This window comes from Lepus europaeus, chromosome 21, assembly GCF_033115175.1.
Source record: "Lepus europaeus isolate LE1 chromosome 21, mLepTim1.pri, whole genome shotgun sequence".
Taxonomy (NCBI): Eukaryota; Metazoa; Chordata; class Mammalia; order Lagomorpha; family Leporidae; genus Lepus; species Lepus europaeus.
Genome location: NC_084847.1, coordinates 16,774,677 through 16,797,959, shown reverse-complemented (window position 1 = coordinate 16,797,959; position 23,283 = coordinate 16,774,677). Strand labels below are relative to the sequence as shown.

Genomic DNA, 23,283 nt, shown 5'->3' with positions numbered 1-23,283 from the left:
TGCCTGTACTTTGATGTCCCTATTTTCTCTCAATTAAGAAAGTGTTCTGCTTTGATTTCACTGAATAGGTCTTTCTTTCCAAACCTTCAGGAATTTCTAAGGCATACATGTTAGGTCTTTTGATAGTATCCCATAAATCTCGAACTCTATTTTTGGTTTTTCTAAGTTCTTCCTTTTTATTCTTCCTCTTCTTCCTCTTCTCCTTCCTCTTCTTCTTCTCCTTCCTCTCCTTCTCTTCCTTCTTCTCCTTTTTCTCCTCCTCCTCCTCAGTCTCCTCCTCCTTCCCCTCCTCATCTCCGCCTTCTCCATCTCCTCCTCTTCCTCCTCCTCTCCTTCTTCTTCTCCTTCTCCTCCCATCTTTTCCCTCCTCCTCTCCCTCTCTCCCTCTTCCTCCCCTGCAACATTTTTCATACACATCATGTATGTATTTTTGTAACTCATGTATTTGCTTCTCTGTGTTTTTTAGTAATCTTATGATCATTCTTTTGAATTCCTTTTCAAGCATTTCATCAGTCTCTTTGTCTTCACTTTTTTTTTTTTTTTGACAGGCAGAGTTAGACAGAGAGAGAGACAGAGAGAAAGGTCTTCCTTTTCCATTGGTTCACTCCTCAATGGCCGCTGTGGCCGGCGTTCTGTGGCCGGCGCACCATGCTGATCTGAAGCTAGGAGCCAAGTGCTTCTCTTGGTCTCCCATGCTGGGGCAGGGCCCAAGCACTTGGGCCATCCCCCACTGCACTCCCGGGCCATAACAGTGAGCTGGACTGGAAGAGGAGCAACCGGGACAGAATCCGGTGCCCCAACCGGGACTAGAACCTGGTGTGCCAGTGCCGCAGGCAGAGGATTAGCCTAGTGAGCCGCGGCGCCGGCCTGTCTTCACGTTTTAATTTTGAATTGCTTTGTTCCTTTCAGAGAGTCATACTGTCTTCCTTGTTCATGTTTCTTGTATTTCTGTGTTTATGTTTAGGCATTTGTGGAAATACTTGTTGATTTTCTCTTCTGATGACTTTTGGCTTTGAAATATATCTCTGTGGTTTAGTAGAGTGCTCCTTCAGTGGCTATCCACAGGCATGTACTGGGTGGGCTAGGGAGCTCTAGTCTGTGCTCGAGGGTGGGGCAAGAGTGTTGGGTGTGGTAGATCTCCTCTATTGTGAGTAGTAGTAATATATGATAACATTGGCTGATGTGATCACAGCCTCAACTCTTCTCTGCCAAGATGGTCAATGCCTGGGGTGAACCTACTGTGACTACACACCCCTCCCATGCAGGCCCACGAACCACACAAAGGATCTGTGCCATCTACAGTGTGAGCACAGAACCTTCTGCAATAACCCATCCCAGGAACTCAGAGCACCTCTGGAACTACACACAGTGATTTCCCAGATACCCAGGCTCCATGCCCTGTCCACTCTCAGCCCTACAAGCCTGCTCTGTCCATGGCGTGAGGCAAGCCTTTCCCAGAGCCAGCTGCCTGTTTGTATTCCACCTTGGCAGTTTGAGTAAAGCACCTGCCATAGAGTGAGGCTAAAGGAGAGTGCCTCACAGTCCTAAGCAGGTGCCCTGCCCTCTGCCAACCCTACTAGCCAGACTCCAAGTCAGTGGAGTTGGTGGATTTATCTTTCCAATAAAATCCCCTTGTCACCTGTGTGCACAAGACACAGCTACCTTATTAAGATGATGCTTCCTTCCTGCTAGCTGCCTGGAACCCTTTTCAGGGGATGAGAGAAAGCAATGTGCTCTCCCTTCATGGGGTTAGGTGGACACACTGCTCTTCACTAGCCCTCTAGGCTGGACTGAAAATCAGTGTGATTCACAAGGTTCTTTCTCAGGCAGTATCACTATCCTCATGGGCTGCCACAGACTCTTCTCACCTTGCTCCAAGAAGATGATGTCTGCAGCTCCTGGTTGTGGGGGTCACTGCTAGTGTCCCTGTTTGCTGGTGCATGTTTGTACTGTCCATGCTGCTCTGTAGCATCACTCTTCTTTCTGTAAAATTTATACTGCAACTCTGCCCAGCTCTCCCCAGAGGGCGCAGTTACTCCACTTCTGTTACTTTCCTGTGGTCAAAGCAGCACATCTTTTCCATATTCAGTCACCGTGGATACCTCAGAGATCTGTCCTTATCTTTGACTTTTGACAGTTGGATTCTGGTGTACTGTCTGAGTTGAATTTACTTGTGATCCTTTGAGATTCCTTGATATACATATCTGGATTTAACTTCCAGCACTTGGGAGTTTTTTGACTATTATTTCTTTACATAGACTTCTATGTGTTTTCACCTTTTATTTTAAAACTCGTATCATACAAAAAATTCTACTGCTGGTGGTATCCTAAATTTTTTTCTTTGAATTATTTCAAAAGATCTTTCTTAAAATTAAAAAAAATTCTTCTGCTTGATCTAGCCTGTTGAAGTTCTTGGTTGTATCTTTTAAATGTGAATTCTTCTGCTCTAAGCTTCTGTTTCTGTTGTTCAAATTTTAATTCTAGTCATGAATTATTTTTCAGATTTTACTGACTTGCTATCTTTATTTTTTTGCATCTCACTGCATTTCCGTAATATTATGATTTTTCTTCTTCTTCAGCATTTGGATGTGTTATATATTCTCTTGTTTTTTTCTTTTTGTATGTATGAGTATCCTTGTTGATATTTGCAAATCTGGTGGAACAGTTGCTTCTACCACTTTTTGAAAAAGGTTTATTTATTTATTTATCTATTGAAAGTCAGAGTTAGAGAGAGGGAGAGATACACACACATACAGATCTTCCATCTTCTGTTTCACTCCCCATTTGACTGAAATGGCCAGTGCTGGGCCAGGCCAAAGCCAGGAGCTAGCAGCTTCATCCTGGTCTTCCACATGGGTGTAAGGACCCGAACACTTGGGCCATCCTTTGCTGCTTTTCCCAGGCCATTAACAGAGAGCTGGATCAGAAGTGGAGCAGCTAGGCATTAACCAGCATCCACAGGGGATGATGGCATTGCAGGCAGTGGCTTTACCCATGATTGCACAATGGCAGCTCTTGCTCCTACCACTTTTAAAAGGTGACTTCCACTGTGGCAGATTTCCTCCTGGACATGGAAGTAGGATATTGGTGGGTAGGCTGCATTGACTTTGGCTTCAGGTAGGCACAGCAGAGTTCTCTGTAGTTTCTTTAGCAGTAATCTCCAACAGCAGTGCCTGTGATTCCCTCAGTTATCTGAGCTACAGGAGTGTACGGGACTGATGGATCAGTTGGAACACGAGCTTTCTAAAGATGGGAGAGATTCACTGCTAGGGATGGCTAATCTAACTGTTTCATGAGCTGCTAATGGGAAACTCTGGATGTGGTGCTTGTTAATGGGTGACTTTTATTTATTTATTTATTTATTTATTTATTTTTTCTTAAAGATTTATTTTATTTGGGGCCAGTGCTGTGGCTCACTTGGTTAATCCTCCGCCTGCAGCACCGGCACCCCATATGGGCACTGAGTTCTAGTTCTGGTTGCTCCTCTTCCAGTCCAGCTCTCTGTTGTGGTCTGGGAAGGCAGTGGAGGATGGCCCAAGTGCTTGGGCCCTGCACCCGCATGGGAGACCAGGAGGAAGCACCTGGCTCCTGGCTTCGGATCGGTGCAGCACCGGCCGTAGAAGCCATTTGGGGAGTGAATGGAAGGAAGACCTTTCTCTCTGTCTCTCTTTCTCACTGTCTAACTCTGTCAAATAAAAAAAAAGATTTATTTTATTTATTTGAAAGATAGTTACAGAGAGAGGTAGAGACAGAGAGAGAGAGGTCTTCCATCATCTGGTTCATGCCTCAGATGGCCGCAATTGCTGGAGTTGCACCAATCAGAAGCCAGGAGCCAGGAGCTTCTTCTGGGTCTCCCATGCGGGTGCAGGGGCCCAAGGACTTAAACCATCTCCTACTGCTATCCCAGGCCATAGCAGAGAGCTGGATTGGAAGAGGAGCAGCCAAGACTAGAACCGGCACCCGTATGGGATGCTGGCGCTTCAGGCCCGGGATTTAACCCACTGTGCCACAGTGCCAGCCCCTTGGGTGACTTTTTATGAGCTGCAGGTGGGCATGGTTTCGAAATGGACTGGGCAGCAGCAGCCTGGGAAGGGGAGGGCATAATGTGAGCTGTGTGCTTTTTTCTCTTCAATAATGCAGCTGTGTGATTTTCCTGGAAGCTCCCCAAATTTGCCTCAGGGCCTTTGAGGAGTGAAAGATTCTCCCATAGCAAAGAATTCAGGTTTTCATCGCTTCAGTAAGGGATTCTGGGGACCTCATGCTTACTTTTTTCCCATCACGAGTAGTCCCTCTTGGTTCTGAGCTGATCCTAACTTGGGATATATGGCAGTAGATGCAGGATGCTTTTCATCTCTTGGTAATCCAATCCCGGTTCTCTGCAGCTCTCTGTCACATCCTGAGTGCACGTCAGTGCTCTACCTCAGACACTTAAGCTGAGTGTTAGTTGTTTATCCTTCCTTTATTCAGTCATTTTACTGATGTTGTTGCCCTTAATGCATTTTAAGTTCAGCTCTGTGGACCACACAGATGATTCTGGCTTTTTCCCAAAACAAAGTGATCTTGTCTGTGAAGAGCAGATGGCTGTTCGTTCTGTGGTGGGAGGGGTGGTGAAGTGGTGAGGCCAGGGCATCTTCGGCTGTCTGACAGGGTCACATCAGAAAGTCTGTTTCAGCAATACATGAAAATGACAGCTGCGGTCCTCTTGTTGGTTTTAGGTTTGTTGGGAATTACACTCTGCATAAGAAAGCTGGAACTTCCTGGTGGTCCCGCTAATGATTGCTGTATTTCTAATTTTAGAGAAGAGCGCTTGGTCTCATAATTCCCAAAATGTCCACTGCTTTGTAGGATTTTAATCAAGTGGAATGTTTGTTAGGAGAAGGGGTTGATGCTTTATGCAAGGTTGAGCTGTTTGTGGAAAAGATTAAAAGGCAACAGGCTCACTGGTATATATTTCCCACTAGAACAAAGATAAATGTTATTAAAGCTTTAATTCAATATGTGCTACAAATACAACAATGGCTAGGATGACAAAACTGTGGAAAATATCTAAGTGAACCTTTAGATAAGCACAATAAAGAAATTAAACAGGGGCCGGAGCCATGGTGCAGTAGGTTAATCCTCCGCCTGCGGCACCGGCATCCCATATGGGCGCTGGTTCTAGTCCCGGCTGCCCTTTTTCCAATCCAGCTCTGTGGCCTGGGGAAGCAGTAGAAGATGGCCCAAATCCTTGGTGGCCTGCACCCACATGGGAGACCAGGAAGAAGCATCTGGCTCCTGGCTTTGATTTGGTGTAGCTCCGGCTGTTGTGGCCATCTGTGGAGTGAACCAGTGGAAGACCTTTCTGTCTGTCCCTCTCACTGTCTGTAATTCTACCTCTCAAATAAATAAATTTAAAAAAAAAAAAGAAATTAAAGAGTTAGAGAAAGAAGTCCAAAAGAGGGGATACATTTTAAAAATGGCCTACTTTGAACATTGGGGCTTCTAGTAAAGATTAGATTAAGAAGGTAATATTCTATCTTGTGTAACCAATTTCTGCATAGCTCAGCAACACTCCAGGCCTTGGCTTGTATGGGCAGCCCATTGTCTTGCACCTGTCTGTGATTGTAACTCATGCTCTGAATATGCCCTTGAAAATCAAAGAAGTTGTAACTAGATGTAGACATAGAATTTAGAGGCAACATAAAATACAAGGTCAATGGTTCTAAGAAAATGGACAACAGACTTGTTATTGGAAGAAGAAAGAAACATTATATGACTTATGATATAAAAATAAAGTCTGGTGCTAGAGAGCTAGAGCCATGCCTTCAGCTTTGCTGTGAGTGTGTCTCTCATTTCTTCCTACATCAACACCTCTCACACCTTTGGGAACCCCTAGACCTATTGGAGCTGGACTCCAGCAGTGAAGCCTGGGATCTGTAGTTTTCCATGTTATTGATGTCACTGTAATAGACTTTTGGTGTTCACTCAGTAGACATCCTGATTCTAGGTCTAGAAAAATATATTCACAATGATGATCAAAATGCCACTATTGTGTCTTTGAAACTCAGAAGCAAAATGTCATAAAGTTCACAGGGGACAGATAAAACATGTTGATTTTGCTTTTTGACTGTAATTTCAGCATGCTTGGTTTGCTATTTGTCCTATATTGTAGCAATAGTGTTGTTTCTCATGATTCAGAATCCTAAATTGTTCATAACTGTACTCAAGAGAAAATTTAAAAATTTGTGTTTTATTTTCCTTTCACTATTAATATTTGCTTTTCAATGTTCATTGGTTTAAAATGTTTGTTTTCTGTTGTTCATTTTAGGTAACATATCACTTGCGTTTTAGTAATTACAGTTCTGTCCGTGCTAACCGACAATCAGAAGGTTGGAAAACATCTTTTCTTTTTCCAAGAATACCTACGCTAGGACCCAGGAACCCAAATATAAGTGATGGAGGAGATCCTTGTGAGTAGATCTTTAAGCACACTGTTACATTACTACTTTTGTTGCATGTGGGTAGGCATTACATATATGATTCATTTCTTTCAACATGTGAAAAAGTTGTTTATTGTAACAGTAAATTTTTCAATTTATTTTTAAAGAAGTATATAGAGAATTTTATACATTTTTAGATTGTCTTTTTATTATTGTAAATAATTTCCTAAACTTTGTGTATCTGTGCATTTATATAATCTTAGGTACATTTTCCATCTGCTGAATGGACACATATTTTACATATTAACATGGCCTGCATTCTATATGCTTTTGAGCTGAATGATTTTTAATTATGCAATGGCAATTTAAAATTCTTTTTCAGTTGTACAAATTACATAGAAGAAAAAAAACAATAAGAGCTTCAAGTTTAATATTTCTGATAATTTTCTTTAAGAAATTAATCAACAGAAGATGAAAATTACATACAATTTACCATTATCATTAAAAAAAAATGTAAACAGTCATTCTGGATCCAGTTAAGAATATGATAAATCAGGGGCCAGCACTATGGTGTAGTAGTCTAAGCCTCCTCCTGTGGCACTGGCATAACATATGGGTACCAGTTTGTGTGTTGGCTGTTCCTCTTCCATTCCAGCTCTCTGCTTATGGTCTGGGAAAGCATTGGAAGGTGGCCCAAGTGCACCTGTGTGGGAGACCCTGAGGAAGCTCCTGGTTATTGGATTCAGATCAACTCAATTCCGGCTGTTGTGGCCATTTGGGGCATGAACCATCAGATGGAAGACCTTTCTCTCTGTCTTTCTCTCTCTCTGTCTGTAATTCTACTTTGCAAACAAATAAATAAATCTTAAAAAAGAATATGATAAATCATTTGACAGACTATAAAGTAGTTATTAAAATTAATGTTTACTTTGGTAGTATTGATATTAATATTTCTCCTAATACATGAACATGTATTAGGACACTATTTGTGTCTTAAATTTCTTTTCAGCAGTTTTTTAGTTTTCAGTATGTCTTAATTTCCTTCATTAGCTTTATTATTAAATATTTTATTCTATTTGATGTTACTGTAAATGAGATTGTATAATTTTCTTATTTTGAATGTCATTTCTATTTTAAATTTACATTATTTTACTAATATAAAGAGAACAAATTTCATGTTCGTAGACACAATTCTAGTTCATAGTTCATAGATACAATTCTAAGAATATGCAGATTTATATGTCCAGTGTATAGTGGTGTCTTAATCTGTTCTAGACTTCTATAATAAAATATGACAGATTGGGCAATTTGAAAATAATAGAAATTTATTTCTTACAAATCTGAAGTCTGGAAAGTATAAGATCAAGGTGCTAGAAATTGCATATCTAGTAAGGGATTGTTACGTGCTGCAACCTGGCACCTTGTTACATCCCTTTGATGGAATGGTCACTGGATCCTCACATGGTGGAAGGGGAAAAGGGCAACAGGGACTAAGGCACTGTGTTAATACAATTTCCACTAGTATAACAAAGTTATTGAGGCAGATTACTTTATAAATAAAGGAGGCTTATTTTGGTTCATGATTCTGGAGATGCACCGTCTAGGAGTCCCCTCTAGTGATAGCTTTCTTGCTGGCAGTACTTAGGTGGCGTAAAATCCCATGGCAAGAGACGGGGAACACTGTGTGTGTGTGTGTGTGTGTGTCCTTAGAAAGCCCCTACAATTCAGTTATGGTGACTATACCCTAAAGACCTTTTCTAAATGAATCATTTCCCAAAGACCCACCTTTAGACATCATAAAGTTTCCGCCATTTTAATATCATTAACATATGATTTTTGGAATTAAACTTCTGCATAAATCCAGGATAACACACCATACAGGAATCATAGTATTCTGCTCTTGGTCCCCAAAACCCATGTCCTTCTCACATACAACAACCATGCCATTCCCAGTAGTTCCAGAGTCTTAACTCAGTCCAGAATTAGTTTAAAAGTCTAAATTTTCATCTGAGACTTAAGGCAAACTTTTTATTCCATGAACTCCTGTGAAATAAAGAAAAGAACAAAACCAAAATTACAGACATCCAGAATACAGTAGTAGGACAGGCACTCCCAAGGGAGGCATAGAGAAAGAGAAAGCAATAATCGCCTCCAAACCGGTTTTCTGCATTATATATATATTTTTTAAGCTGTAACAAAATACCGGAGCTTTTAAAGAAAGGCTCACAGTTTTGGAGGCTTCAGGCAAATAGCAGAGTGTAGACTCTTATGAGGATCCCTCTTGGCTGTGACACTGCAAGGCAGATGGCCTTCTTGCTGGCAGAATCCTTCAGCAGTTATGGCATCACATGATGAGAGACAAGGAGTGCACATGTCTGTGGCTTTGTGCCTCTTCCTGTTCGTAAAGTGAGTAGGAGTCAATCATGGGAGCTCCACCCTAAACACCATAGCCAGGTTATGTTTCTACCTCAATACCATTAACATGTCCTTAGGAATTAACCTTCTGCATGAATCCATGGGGACAAACCATATTTAATCATAGGAGGTACTATCTTCAATCTCTTTTATATAAGAGCACTAATTTAATTTGTGGGGGTGGAGCATACATATAACTACTTTCTTAAAGATCCTACCTTTGACAACCCTTACATTGGATATAACGTTCCAACATTTGAATTCCAGAGGGACACATACATTGAAATCATGGCCAAAGGTGTGTGTAGTATTTGCTTGAATTCTTAATCAGTTTGGCTGATAAAATTGCATAAAACAGCCATACCATTTTCATGTAATATGTACATTTCCGTGCTATTTATTGTATATTTTGTCCAAAATGACAAAAAGGTGTTTGCGAAATTGTTTTTTTCTCTGAATTAAAAGTTGTGTGTGTGTGTGTGTAGTTTTTTTGCTGTACTGTTGTATTCTATCCCTGAAAATCTTTCTTTTCTCATTTAGGGTACCTCCATAGAGGGTTTCTGGTTGTGCAGCGTTCCCTAGATAAAGCTATCATGTCATATCATAATGACAAAGCTGAAGCAGTGATGGCTGGATTACAAATTTTTGCTAGAAGATTTCCATATCCTGAATATTATCATGATGAGCATATGTGGAGTTTTATAGGTTTATTTCCTTGGATTATTTTATTTGTATTTTCTCACAATTTATTTACCCTCGTCAGGAGCATTGTGTCGGAAAAGGAAAACAGACTAAAGGTAACTTCATTTTATTGGTAATGTTTTGGGCCTGTGGAATAGGTGTATGTGGAGGGTTGGTTGTGTCTACACAGTTAGAAAAGTGAATTGTATTGCTGTAACAACATGCAAATATGAATCAATTAAGAGCGTACAATATACCACTTATCCATTTTCTGATCTTATCTTTTACCTAAATTTCTTATTTGGCTGTGGAGAAAGGTCAAATATTAAATTTCTCAAGCATTTGGAATAAAAGGGCCAAAATAATTTTATGAGCTCTTATATTTGATAAATTTAAGATACACTTAAGTTTGATGGAGAAGGCAAGGCTTAAGGTGAGGAAACAGATATGAAGAAACTATCACTGATCAGGAGAAAAGCAGAGAGAGCCTGAACTAAGGATGGATTTGGAGGTAGAAATTAGTGGAAATGGATACGCATATAATTAAATTTAGTTGTTGAAACTTTGCACATACTTCTTTCAAGGACTTTCCTTTTTTTTTTTTTTTTTTTTTTTGACAGGCAGAGTGGACAGTAGAGGGAGATAGAGAGAAAGGTCTTCCTTTTTGCCGTTGGTTCACTCTCCAATGGCCGCCGCGGTAGGCGCGCTGCGGCCGGCGCACCGCGCTGTTCCGATGGCAGGAGCCAGGTGCTTCTCCCATGGGGTGCAGGGCCCAAGGACTTGGGCCATCCTCCACTGCACTCCCTGGCCACAGCAGAGAGCTGGCCTGGAAGAGGGGCAACCGGGACAGGATCGGTGCCTCGACCGGGACTAGAACCCGGTGTGCCGGCGCCGCAAGGCGGAGGATTAGCCTAGTGAGCCGCGGCGCCGGCTCAAGGACTTTCTTTTCCATATATCAGATTGTTCTTAGGGTGTTCTGGGGGCTTGTCTAATTATATTGAGGTTGAGTAACACTGTTTCCTGATGCCTGGGCTTAATGAGGGCAGATTTGGATAGACAGAAAACTCATTCTTCTTCTAGGCAAGGGATTGTACCTCCTCCCAGCTTTCATGGTTATTACTCTGATGAAATTGTCATCCCCCAATCACTCTGCTTGAAACCTCGGTATTATCAGTACCATATAGAACTTGAGACTCCCACAACTTCCTGTCTCTGTAACTTTTGAGTGAGTTCCTTAACTTCTCTGTGCCTCATCTTTAGAACAGAGATGTAAATACTCCTACACAAAGAATTGTCATGATACCATTTGTTAGTGCACAACACAGGAAATGTTAGGTATAGCTGTTAGTATTCATTATCTGTATGTTTTCTTTGTCCCTGTGTGCAGTAGATGCCAACCAATATAAATTTTTCTTCTTCCTGCTCTCTCCTCTCTCACATGTTTTGTCTTCTCTACATTTATGGTAATGCCATTTTCTAATCGCAGTTCTTACGAATTTTTCAACATCTGTTTCAAAAACAGCTCGATTGGTTTTCCTAATATTCTCTCTCTCTCTCTTTCCCCCTTCAGCCGCCCCCCCCAATCTCTTCCTCGCTCCTTACTCTTATTCTGTATGACATTCTTTTTCCCTCAAATTAAACATGGTTCACTAAGAGCCATTTTATTTTATTTTTAAGATTTACTTATTTACTTGAAAGGTAGTTACAGAGAGGAAGAGAGAGACAGTTCAGTCTTCCATCCGCTCGTTTGTTCCCCAACTAACTGCAATGGCTGGAGCTGCACTGATCTGAAGCCAAGAGCCAGGAGCCTCCTCTGGGTCTTTCCAGGCAGGTGCAGGGGCCCAAGGACTTGGGTCATCTTTTACTGCTTTCCCAGGCCATAGCAGAGAGCTGGATTGGAAGTGGAGCAGCCAGGATTTGAACTGGTGCCCATAAGGGATGCTGGCACTGCAGGTGATGGTTTTATCCACTGCGCCATAGTGCTGGCTCCAAGGCCCTCTTTATTTTCTTTGACTGGAATGTCTTTCTCTTGTCAAGCCAGTGAATAACAACTTTGAAATTTATTTTCAACTTTGAACTGCAATTTACCAACTTTCACTTTGTATCTCCAGATCATATCATGCAGACCTAAATCATGTTACTTAAAGTGTTAGCTACTTTTTATTTTTAAAATTTTAGTTAAAGAATATATATATGAGAGTACTTCAAAAAGTTCTTCAAAAAGTTGAATTAAAAATTATTTATTTTGGTTTAAAAATTTTTGAAATCGATGCATAGTTTTTTTTGTAATAAACAATTTCTTTGAACTTTTTGAAGAATCCTCATAAAAATACACATCCCTACGTGTGCAGCTCCTTGAATTATCAAGTGTGAGCGTGTCTATATAACTGTGGTAGTCAAGAAGTAGAATATTGCTGGCAATCAAGAAACTCCCTCGCGTCTTTTTCAAGTTACTAAACTTTCTTCCCCAGAGATAATCATTATCTTAACTTCTAAAGCTCTGATTTAGCATGACCTGATTTTGAACTTGAAATAGAATCATGCAATAGCTATCCTTTTGTGTCCGTGAGCATCATTCATGATATTCCATGTAGTGTAGTTTGGCCATTTTCAATGCAATATAATATGACTTTTTAATGAATGTATCACAGATTGTCACTCTACTGTTGATGGGCATTTGATTGTTTGAATATTGAGCTTTTACAGTGGGCTGCTGTAAAAATTTTGTACATATGTATACATTTTTCCATTGGGTATATACCTGGATTTAAAGTGGTAGAGCATATAGTGTATCTGTTTTCAACATTATTAAATAAGGTCAAATATTTTCCCAAAGTGGCGTGTCAATTTATTCTCATAACAATAATGAATGAGAATTACTTAAGCTTTGTATATTTGCTAACACTTGGCAATATTAGTCCCTTTTAATTTTGACCATTCTGGAAGATGTATGATGGAATTTCATTTTTATTTTAATTTGAATTTCCTTTGTAACTATTGATGTGGAGTACCGTTAACTACTGATATTTGAGTACCTGGTCATTTGGATGTAGTCTTTTGTGAAGTGTTTATTCAAGTCTGTCCCCCACTTTCTATTTGATTACCTCTCCTTTTTCTTTTATTTTCAAGCAGTACTTACTGATTTTGAATAATTCTTTATATGACATACATATATACATATTAGAAATATTTTCTTCTACTCTGCGACTTGCTTTAGTGGTGTATTTGGGTGAATGCAGTTCTTAATTTTGATGTAGCCTGCTTTTTAGTACTTGCTGTGTTTAGCCTGTACTGACTGAGTTTCTTCACATCTCTTCTCTTATCCTTAGACTTTCTTCTTTCCTAATCTTTGCTTTTAGAATCCCTAATTTACCTTTCTTCACTTAGCTACATAAATATAAGTGGAAATGTAGCATTTTATTTACCCTGTACATCAAGATAGCATCTTATTTCTGTTGTGATTTCTGGTATATTTTTATTTTTATTTGATATCTGATAGCTGTAAAAATTTGTGGGATATGATGTGACATTGCAATACACATATACAGCATATATGATATGACAGGGTAATTGACATATCTGTCACCTTAGACTTTTGTCATTTTTAATGTTGGGAATATTCAGAATGTTCTCTGCCAGCTTTATGAAATACTTAATTAATTGTCATCATGTATGGTTACCTTACTCTTCTAGAGAACAGTAGAAGTTATTTCTTCTATCAAATGCAACTTTCTAGCTATTAACAATCCTCTCTTGGCCAGCGCTGCAGCTCACTTGGCTAATCCTCTGCCTGCGGTGCCAGCACCCCAGGTTCTAGTCCCGGTCGGGGCGCCGGATTCTGTCCCTGTTGCTTCTCTTCCAGTCCAGCTCTCTTCTGTGGCCCAGGAAGGCAGTGGAGGATGGCCCAAGTGCTTGGGCCCTGCACCCACATGGGAGACCGGGAGGAAGCACCTGGCTCCTGGCTTTGGATCGGCGCAGTGCGCCGGCTGTAGTGGCCATTTTGGGGGTGAACCAATGGAAGGAAGACCTTTCTCTCTGTCTCTCTCTCTCACTGTCTAACTCTGCCTGTCAAAAAAAAAATCCTCTCTCCATTCCTTCTTTTCTACATCCTTGTTGGACTCTGGTAACCACTGTTCTATTCTCTAGTTACAGACATTTTCAGAATAGATGATTGTTTATAGCCCATGTGTCTTCCATTGAGGAATAGTATTTTGTTTTGTTCTGTTTTGTTTTCTTTCTCTTCATACTATTGAACTCCTTTACTTAGAGTAGGGTTAACTATATGATCATTATGTATACTGAAAATAGATCATAGTAAAAATTAAGAATAGGACTCTGAGAGGGACGGGGAGGAAGGGTCAGATTGTGGGCGGGAGGGAGGCTAGGGGGGGTGAATCCCTCTATGTTCCTAAATCTTTGTTTATGAAATACATAAAACTTGTGTAACTTAAAAATTAAATTTTAAAAAAGAGATTTTTTTTTAGCCTTTACATATAAGTGAGAATATGTAGTATGGGTGTATCTATACCTGACTTATTTCACTTCACATAATAAACTCTAGCTCCTTCTATGTTGCCACAAATGACATTTCATCCTTTTTTCATACCTGAATAATATTCCATTGTGTTTCTATACTACACTTTCTTTACCAAATAATACATAACCAGTCACCTAGGTTGATTCCATATCCTGGCTATTGTGAGCAGTGCTGCTACTCATAATAAACATGGGAGAGCAGATGTTTGTTTGCTATATCATATTAGATTCCTTTGAATATATGAGTATACCTAGTAGCAAGCTTGCTTAATCACATGGTAGTTCTGTTTTGGATTTTCTGAGGAACCTCTGTACTGTACTAAGTTACATTCCCATCTGTATCATATGAATTTCCTTTTTCCACATCCCTACCAGCATTTATTTTTGGCTCTGTTGATTATAGCCATTTTAACTGGGGTGACATCTGATTGTGGTTTTGATTTGCACTTTTCTGATGATTACTGTTTAGAACTTTTTCATGTATTTTTGGTCATTTGTATATCTTCTTTTGAAAAATATGTATTCATATAATTTTCCCTTTATGTATCTGCTGTTGAATTGTTTGAATTCCTTATATATTTTCTTTTTTTAAAGAGTTATTTATTTATTTGAAAATTAGAGCTGGCTGGCGCCGTGGCTCACTAGGCTAATCCTCCGCCTTCGGCGCCGGCACACCGGGTTCTAGTCCCGGTTGGGGCACCGGATCCTGTCCCGGTTGCCCCTCTTCCAGGCCAGCTCTCTGCTGTGGCCCGGGAGTGCAGTGGAGGATGGCCCAAGTGCTTGGGCCCTGCACCCCATGGGAGACCAGGAGAAGCACCTGGCTCCTGTCATCGGAACAGCGCTGTGCGCCGGCTGCAGGGCACCGGCCGCGGCGGCCATTGGAGGGTGAACCAACGGCAAAAGGAAGACCTTTCTCTCTGTCTCCCTCTACTGTCCACTCTGCCTGTCAAAAAAAAAAAAAAAAAAAAAAAAAGAGCTACACACAGAGAGAAGGAGAGGCAGAGAGAGGGAGAGGGAGAGAGAGGTCCTCAGTCCCCTGGTTCACTCTCCAATTGGCCACAATGGCTGGAGCTGCACTGATCTGAAGCCAGGAGCCAGGCATCTCCTCCGGGTCTCCCATGCGGGTGCAGGGGCCCAAGAACTTGGGCCATCCTCTACTGCTCTCCCAGGCCACAGCAGAGAGCTAGATCGGAAGTGGAGCAGCTGGAACTCAAACCGGCGCCCACATGGATGCCAACACTGCAGGCAGTGGCCCCACCTGCCATGCCACAGCACTGGCCCCTGTATATTTTCAATATTAATTCCTGTCAAATGAATAGTTTGAAAATATTTTCTTTCATTCTGCAGGATGAATTAATTCTGTGAACTATTTTATTTGCTTTGAGAAAACTTCTTAGTTTAAAATAATTCCATTTGTCTTGTTTGGATTTTGTTGCTTGTCTTTTTGGGATCTGACAAAAAGATGATTGCTTATACCCATGTTTTGAAGTATTTAACCTATGTTTTCATCTAGTAGTTTTGGATCTCACATTTAGATATTTTATCTATTTTGAATTGATCTTTGTATATGGTGAGAAATAGGAATCTAGTTTCTTTTGTCTGCATACGGACATTCAGTTTTCTCAGCATCATTTGTCAAAGAGCCTGCACTTTGTCCAGTGAATATTCTTGGCAACTTTGTAAAAAATCAGTTGTCTGGCCTGGCAGAGGGAACGCCATCTTTCTGGGAGAAGGGTTCTATATATAAAATATTAGAAATGAGACTGAATGAGGGAAAAACTTCAGTGAGGAAGTGATGAGATCTGCAAGCAGCACAAGGACGCTAAAGTAGAGAGAGAGGAACAAAGCCTGCCCTCTGCTGCCATGGCCCATAGCTCCTCACAAGCTCCTCAGCCAGGGATGCCATCTTACTGAGAAAGGGCAAGCAGAAAGCACTGGGACTCCTGCTGCTGTCACAGATGTGCAGCCCTAACTGTGGGGAAATGCTACAGTCCTCACTGACTTTCAGTCATATCTAGAGAACTAACTAATTGGGGTCTGAGTGACTGCTCTGTGGAAGGAACCCACACTGCCTTCCTCTGCCCCCATACGCACCAAACTCAAGCTGCTGGCAAGAGACTGCTCAACTCAATTTGTCTTAAGGGGAATCAAATAGTCCCTTCAGCACCAGAAACACCCAGTGTCACAAGGGCCCTTTCTACCCTTTCTAGGTAAGAGAGCAGGCCCCTGTGAATCTTACAGCCACAGGAATTCTGAGCACAGTCCCTGGAGCTACACTTCCTTGTTCTCTGTGGTCTAGGGAAGTTTCTGTTGGCTTTTTGGGGCTAGTTGCCAATAGTAGCCCATAAACAATTCCAGAAGTCCAGACCTGAGGAAGCCCCTTCTGCCCCTCTAACCACAGGGTTAGAGCATCACCCTTGCATGCCCTTCAAGAACTGAGAGCAGTCCCCTGTAGGCCCTGCAGCTCTGTGACTATCACTGCTGGTACTATAACTCCTGGAGAAACTTGGACTCACATGTAGAATCTAAAGCGTTCCTACCTGCATTCCTTTGCTTCATGCTGATGACTGACAGTCCACAATCTCCAGCATAAATGTTAAGAAACTTTTTAAAAATAATTTTGTCTTTAAATGCAAGTGTTTTTCCATCTTACTGCTATGAGCTTTATCCTAATCTGAATTAAGTTGTAAATACCTGTCAAGTACATAGTGAAGTAGCTATAAAAGGCAAGGCTTGTCACCAAACACAGCACAGTTTGCCCTTCTAGTTGCCTCAGATTTCATCCTACAAGAGGGGCCACTTATAACTGTTTCAGTTATTTCTTTTCATATGTACATACATGTGCTATATAAAGTACATATTTATGTCACTTAATTCATAAAGGGGTAAGGGGTAAAGGAAAATTTTCAATCTCATATCTTCCCTCTACATTCCTCCATCCTCTCAATATGGCTGTGCTAAAATTTTTATTAAATCTGTATTTTCTGTTTTTTTTGATGACCATACAAATAATTTTCACTTCATATATTTATTACATTTCTTTGCATTTATGGCTAAGCCTTCTCATACTTCCTGTAGGTTTTTATATGGGAATATCTTGAAACCTTTAATTTTCTGTTTTGAATATTTTTGTCACTGAGTGCTTTATAAGAACACTCATGTATTTTTCAATTGCTAAAAAGCAATAAAATACTTCCACTTTAAAAACTAAACAAAAAAAATAAAAGCTAGAAATGGAAAAAAGAAAAAAAAAACCTAGAAATTGAACTTACATTTGATTCAGCAATCTCACTTCTGTGTATATACCCAGAGGACATGAAATTATTCTATCAAAGAGACACCTGTTCCAACATGTTTATAACAGCACTGTTTACAGTAGCCAAAACAAAGAATCAACCAAGCTGTCTATCATATAAATGGATAAAGAAAATATACATATACATACACATATACAGTGGAATACTATTCAGCTTTAAAAAATGAAATCTTGGGGCCGGTGCTGTGGTGCAGCGGGTTAACACCTAGGTCTGAAGCGCCAGCACCTGATATGGTCGTAGGTTGAGACCCAGCTGCTCCACTTCAGATCCAGCTCTCTGCTATGACCTAGAAAAACAATAGAAGATGGCCTGGGTCCTTGGACCCCTGCACCTGCATGGGAGACCCAGAAGAAGCTCCTGGCTCCTGGCTTCAGATCAGTGCAGCTCCAGCCAGTGTGGCCAATCGGGGAGTGAACCATCAGATGGAAGACTTCTCTCTCTCTCTCTCTGCCTCTCCTCTCTCTGTGTAACTCTGACTTGCAAATAAATAAATAAATCTTTAAAAAATTAAAAATGAAATCTTGTAATTTTCAGTAAAATGGATGGAAATGGAAGACATCATGTTTAGTGAAAAGACAAACATAGAAAAACAAATACTGCATGTTCTCTCTTATAATGGGTGCTAATTTAAAAAAAGACTCAATCTGAACACAGAATGTTGATTACTAGAAGAATTAAAGGAGTTTGGATAAAAAATAGAGGAAGTTATAGGTAGTTAATTTATTGTGACAAAAATACTAATATGCTTTCTCTGTTAAAAATGTGAAGGATTGAAAAAACTCAATTGGCTGTAAGTGCATGAATTTATTTCTGGGTGTCTGTTCTGCTGCATCAATCTGTAGGTCTGTTTATATGATTCTACCATGCTTTTTTGATTACTTTAACTTTGTAGTATTTTTTTTTTTTTTTGGACAGGCAGAGTGGATAGTGAGAGAGAGAGAGAGAGAGAGAGAGAAAGGTTTTCCTTTGCTGTTGGTTCACCCTCCAATGGCCGCTGCGGCCGGCGCATCATGCTGATCCGAAGCCAGGAGCCAGGTGCTTCTCCTGGTCTCCCATGCGGGTGCAGGGCCCAAAGACTTGGGCCATCCTCCACTGCCTTCCCGGGCCAAAGCAGAGAGCTGGCCTGGAAGAGGGGCAACCGGGATAGAATCCGGTGCCCCAACCGGGTCTAGAACCCGGTGTGCCGGCGCTGCAAGGCGGAGGATTAGCCTGTTAAGCCATGGCGCCGGCCTGTAGTATGTTTTTAAGTCAGATATTGTGATGTCCATCTTTGTTTATTTTGTTTGGGATTGTTTTGGATACCTGGAGTTTTCTGTAATTGTTTTTTCTAGTTTTGTGAAGAATATCATTGGTATTTTCAAAGTTATATATTAAATCTGTAAATTACTTTGAGCAATATGGACATTTTAACAATTTTAATGCTTCCAATTCATAAACATAGAATACCTTTCCTTTTTATTCATTTTTTTGATGTCTTCTACTTCCTACCTTTATGTCTTACAATTTCCATTGTAGAAGTTACTTACTTCCTTGGTTACATTTATTCGTGGCTAGTTTTAGTAAGTATTATGAATGAGATTTCTTTCTTAGTGAACAGGGGTAACTTGACTTCCTCCTTTCTAAGCTGGATGATCTTTATTTTTTTTTCTTGCCTTTTTTCTTTGACTAAGAAGAGTTTCTTTACAGTTAGAATCACAGAAATCTCAGTGCCAGTCATAATTCTGAAAGACATTCCCAAATGCCATAATCCAAAAATCACAATCCATAGAGATTAAAATCCTGAATGTTGAAACCCTGAAAGCCCAAATCTGCAATTCACATTGGAACTAAAGACATTCAAGGCTCCTATAATAGGGATTGAAACCTGAATTCTCAGCAGGGGATTAGTGTATTTTTGTTTGTGTGCAGAATCATTGCATCCTCTGAGGCAGGACCAATACCTCAAAGACTGATCAGGCATTGTTTTGGGTGTGCCTGTGGAAGTGTTTCCAGAGAAGATTTGGTATGAGCCTGATTGTATTAGGTGTGGAAGATCTGCCATGCAGATAGTGTGAATGCATTCTCCCAGGAGAGTCATTGTCATCAAGGTAAAATTGCAACTGTTCATTGTGATGGAAGCTGCTGGCTTCTCTGCCTGGCCCACCCCCATTTGGGAGAGTGACCCAGCTGAAGGAAGGTCTTTCTCTCTTTCTTTTTTTTAAGAAAAAGGTTTCCTTTTCATATACTTGAAAGGCAGAGTGACATAGAAAGTGCCAGGCTGAAGCTAGGAGCCCAGAACCCCTTCTGGGTCTCATTTGGGTGGCAGGTGTCCAAGCACTTGAACCATCACTGGTTGCCTCTCAGGATGCATTACGAGGAAAATGAATCAAGCAGAGATGCCAGAACCCAAATCAGCCCTCTGATATAGGATGCAGGTGTCTCAAGGGGCAGCTTAACCCACTGCACCACAACGCTCACCTGTCTGTCTGCCTGCCTTTCAAATAAGTGAAAAATTTATTTCAAAAAATACGATCACAGAAGACCTCAAATAACAAAAACAATCCTGAACAAAATAAACAAAGCTGGAGCATCACAATATCTGACTTCAAAACATACAACAAAGTTATAGTAATCAAAAAAGCATAGTACAAGCATAAAAACAGACCTATAGATTAATGCAGCAGAATAGACAACCCAGAAATAAATTCACATATTTATAGCCACTTGATTTTTTTTCAATCCTTCACATTTTTTAACAGGGAAAACATATTAGTATTTCAAAAAAATACTTGAAGATCATGTCAATCAGCTGTTATGGATATATCTACATATAATTGCCCATAATCTACCCCTTTGGTACATTTTTATGTCAAATTTTTCTTTTTAGTTTTTTTCTTTCAATTTTTACTGTTACTTTAAATTGTCAGTATTACTTGTTAAGAATTCAGATTTTAAAAGGTTTTTATTTTTTAATTAGAGAGAGAGAGAGAGACAGACACACAGAGATCTTCCATCAAATACTCACAACAGCAAGACTGGTCTAGGTCAAAGACAGGAGTCCAGAACTCAATCTGTGTCTTCTGCACAGGTGCCAGGGACTCAACTACTTACACTATAACTGCTGCCTCCCAGAGTGTGCATTGACAGGAAGCTGGAATCAGAAGCAGAGAGGACTTGAACCCAGACACATTGATGTAGGATACAGGTGTACCGAAAACAGTATGTTAAACACTGTACAAAACACCTGCTTCAGTATTACATTTTTACAATTCCCTGCACTGTATATTTCATATTCGCATATCTCCAATTCTGAGATACAAGTTGTATAAAGAATGTTAGAGTTTAATTTTAATGCAGTGCTTTGTAAATTTGATTCCACACAAGTGCATTATCACAATGGTGACTTTGTGTATATGCATTGTGTATGGAATAAAAATGCTAAAAGTTCCTCAGGAAATGAAGATACACTCTTTTATCTTCCTGCATTTGTGAAAGATAAAATGGCCATATGTGTGGTGATGATCAGTCATGGATTGAGGTTGTCTGTTGTGGTGTTTCTCATGACTGCTGTTATGAAAGTTTGTGTGCACACAATTGCCAACCATAGTGGCATGCATTTGTTATGTTTTTTTAACTTATTTCTTTATGAATATAGTTTGTCTGCTCATAACTCTTATACATATATGACTACTGTTTTATAGACCTGAGTGAATATTCTTGTAAAAATATTTGTTATTGCCTATTGTGTGAAGTGGTCTAAGAAGTATTCTGTTGTTTTTTTTAGTTTTTCAAATAAATTACCCTTTAAAATGTAAATAAAGGTGTTTTAACTACTTTTAAAATTATTTTTTCCAAACTTCATTTTTGGAATTTTATCTTTTGGAATTTTGGGCTTTAAAGATTTTGATCTTTCAGGATTTTGACATTTGAGATTCGGGTATCTGGATTGTCTTTCAGAATTGTGACCCAAACCTCCAAAACATGAAGAAAGCATGAAGAATCATACAATGAATATGGTCTTGTTAGATGTGAATTTCATAAAGGGACAAAACAAGTCCATTATGATGGCAATTGAAAGTGGTTTCAGTGCCCAAGGTTTTAATCTCTCAGAATTGAGAGGCTGACTAAAATGGAGTAATTGTTCAATTTGGCTTAAAGTTATCTCTGTAATTAGTACACTGTAACCTAACTTATAAACAAATTGAACCCTAACTTAAGAGCATATTCTTGTAGCAAGTGGATGAATCTTGGCCTGTCATCCCTGCTGAGCTTTCAGCCAATCACAAGCTGCAAACTGCTCAGATGGTTCCAAATAAGGCAAAGACCAGGGTGCAGTCAGGCTGTTTGTGTATGTTGTTTCCTTTTACTTTCTATCAATATTGCCCTGTTCACATTGGTGACAGAGTTCCCTGATTCTTTGCTGGCTTAGGGTATTTCCAAGTTCATGAATCATTTAATTGCTCATAAAAAGTCTGCTAAATTGAAGTTATCCAAGTTTTTTTTAATCACTAAAAAGCGATCTCAGAAACATGCAGACAGCATTGTAGAGCATGAAGAGCAGGGAACAGGGAGTTTCGCTGCTGTGTAACCCTCTGTGGGTCCGGCCTTCTAATCTATATAGAAGTTTGATATAGATCAGTTGTAGGCACACTTAACAAAGAAGTGAGTGAGCATGTCTGTGTGTCAGTAAACTTTATTTACAAAAGAGTATGAGATGTCTGGATTGGCTCATGGACTGTAGTCTGCCTATCCCTGCTCTAATCTATAATGGAATTAAAGTTTATTTACCTATTTGTCTTAATACTTCCTGAAGGGGGACATAGTTAAAAGAAGGGCAGTCTTTCTGCATTTAAAATTTTTATTTAAGGATTTATTATGACAGAACTATAACTGGTAAGTTATGGGAGAGAAGACCACCAGACTCAGAATTCTGAGTTGAAGTCACAATATTGTCACTCCCTAGGGGGATGGCTTGATCAGTCAACAGGCTCTTCTGATCTTGATTTTTTTCCCTGTAAAATGCGATGATAGTATTTAACCTGTGTAAGTCATTGTGGTAATTAAATCAGCTCATAGTGTGTTTTGAAAACCACAAATTGTTCTTTGTGTTTGGTTTGTGTTAACTCTCCCACAGGAGTACCAGCTCATGATAGGACTCAGTAATGGTATGCTCTGGGCTTCATATTTTGTCACATACCTCATCTTATATTTAATCATCATCATTTTACTGTGTGCAGTTCTGTTTTTCAAGGCAAGTATTTATTTTAATACAGAGTATTGCAGCTAAGCTGTGAGAGGGATAAAGTAATTGGGGGGGGACTTAGTGAATTTTAGTTTGCAGAATAGTAAATGTATTTTCATTGATTCCAATGCAGAGATACAGAAACTGCTTAGTTTATCAGCAAACAAAGCAATAGACCTAGATGATTGGTCTGTAAGAAATGAGTTAATTTGTATTTCACTGAGCAGGGTGACCCATTTCACTGGGACCACTAAATATTTTTCTTCAATTCTTTTTGTTTTTCTGTAATACCACTTTGGATATGTCTAAATCAGATTCCTGATTGTTTTGCCAGATTGTCCATGAGAGAATCCTTCAACACAGTGATCCATCAGTAGTTACTGTCTTTTTCCTGTTATATGTCATCAGCTTAATATTATTTGGCTTTATGATTAGCACATTCTTTACTAACGGTGAGTCTAAAATTCTTTTTTATGAAAGATTCTCAGTGTTTGAATTTTTTAAAAAAGATTTATTTATTTATTTATTTATTTGAAAGGCAGAGTTACAGAGAGGCAGAGGCAGAGAGAGAGGGAGAGAGATGCTCCATCTGCTGGTTCACTCCCCAAATGGCCTCAGAAGCCAGAGCTGGGCTGATCCTAAGCCAGGAGCCAGCAACTTCTTCCAGGTCTTCCACTTGAGCCATCTGCTTTTC

At 39.9% G+C, this 23,283-nt stretch overlaps 1 protein-coding gene across 1 annotated transcript in view; it reads left to right on the top strand.

Moving 5' to 3' along the window:
* The window catches only part of LOC133750442 (phospholipid-transporting ATPase ABCA3-like), a 170,720-nt gene that overhangs the window by 20,619 nt on the left and 126,818 nt on the right, over window positions 1–23,283 (top strand). The window contains exons 4-7 of the mRNA XM_062180048.1: window positions 6,308–6,449; window positions 9,375–9,631; window positions 22,482–22,598; window positions 22,924–23,041. Coding sequence (XP_062036032.1) covers window positions 6,308–6,449; window positions 9,375–9,631; window positions 22,482–22,598; window positions 22,924–23,041 — 634 coding nt within the window. The remainder of the gene's footprint in view (window positions 1–6,307; window positions 6,450–9,374; window positions 9,632–22,481; window positions 22,599–22,923; window positions 23,042–23,283) is intronic.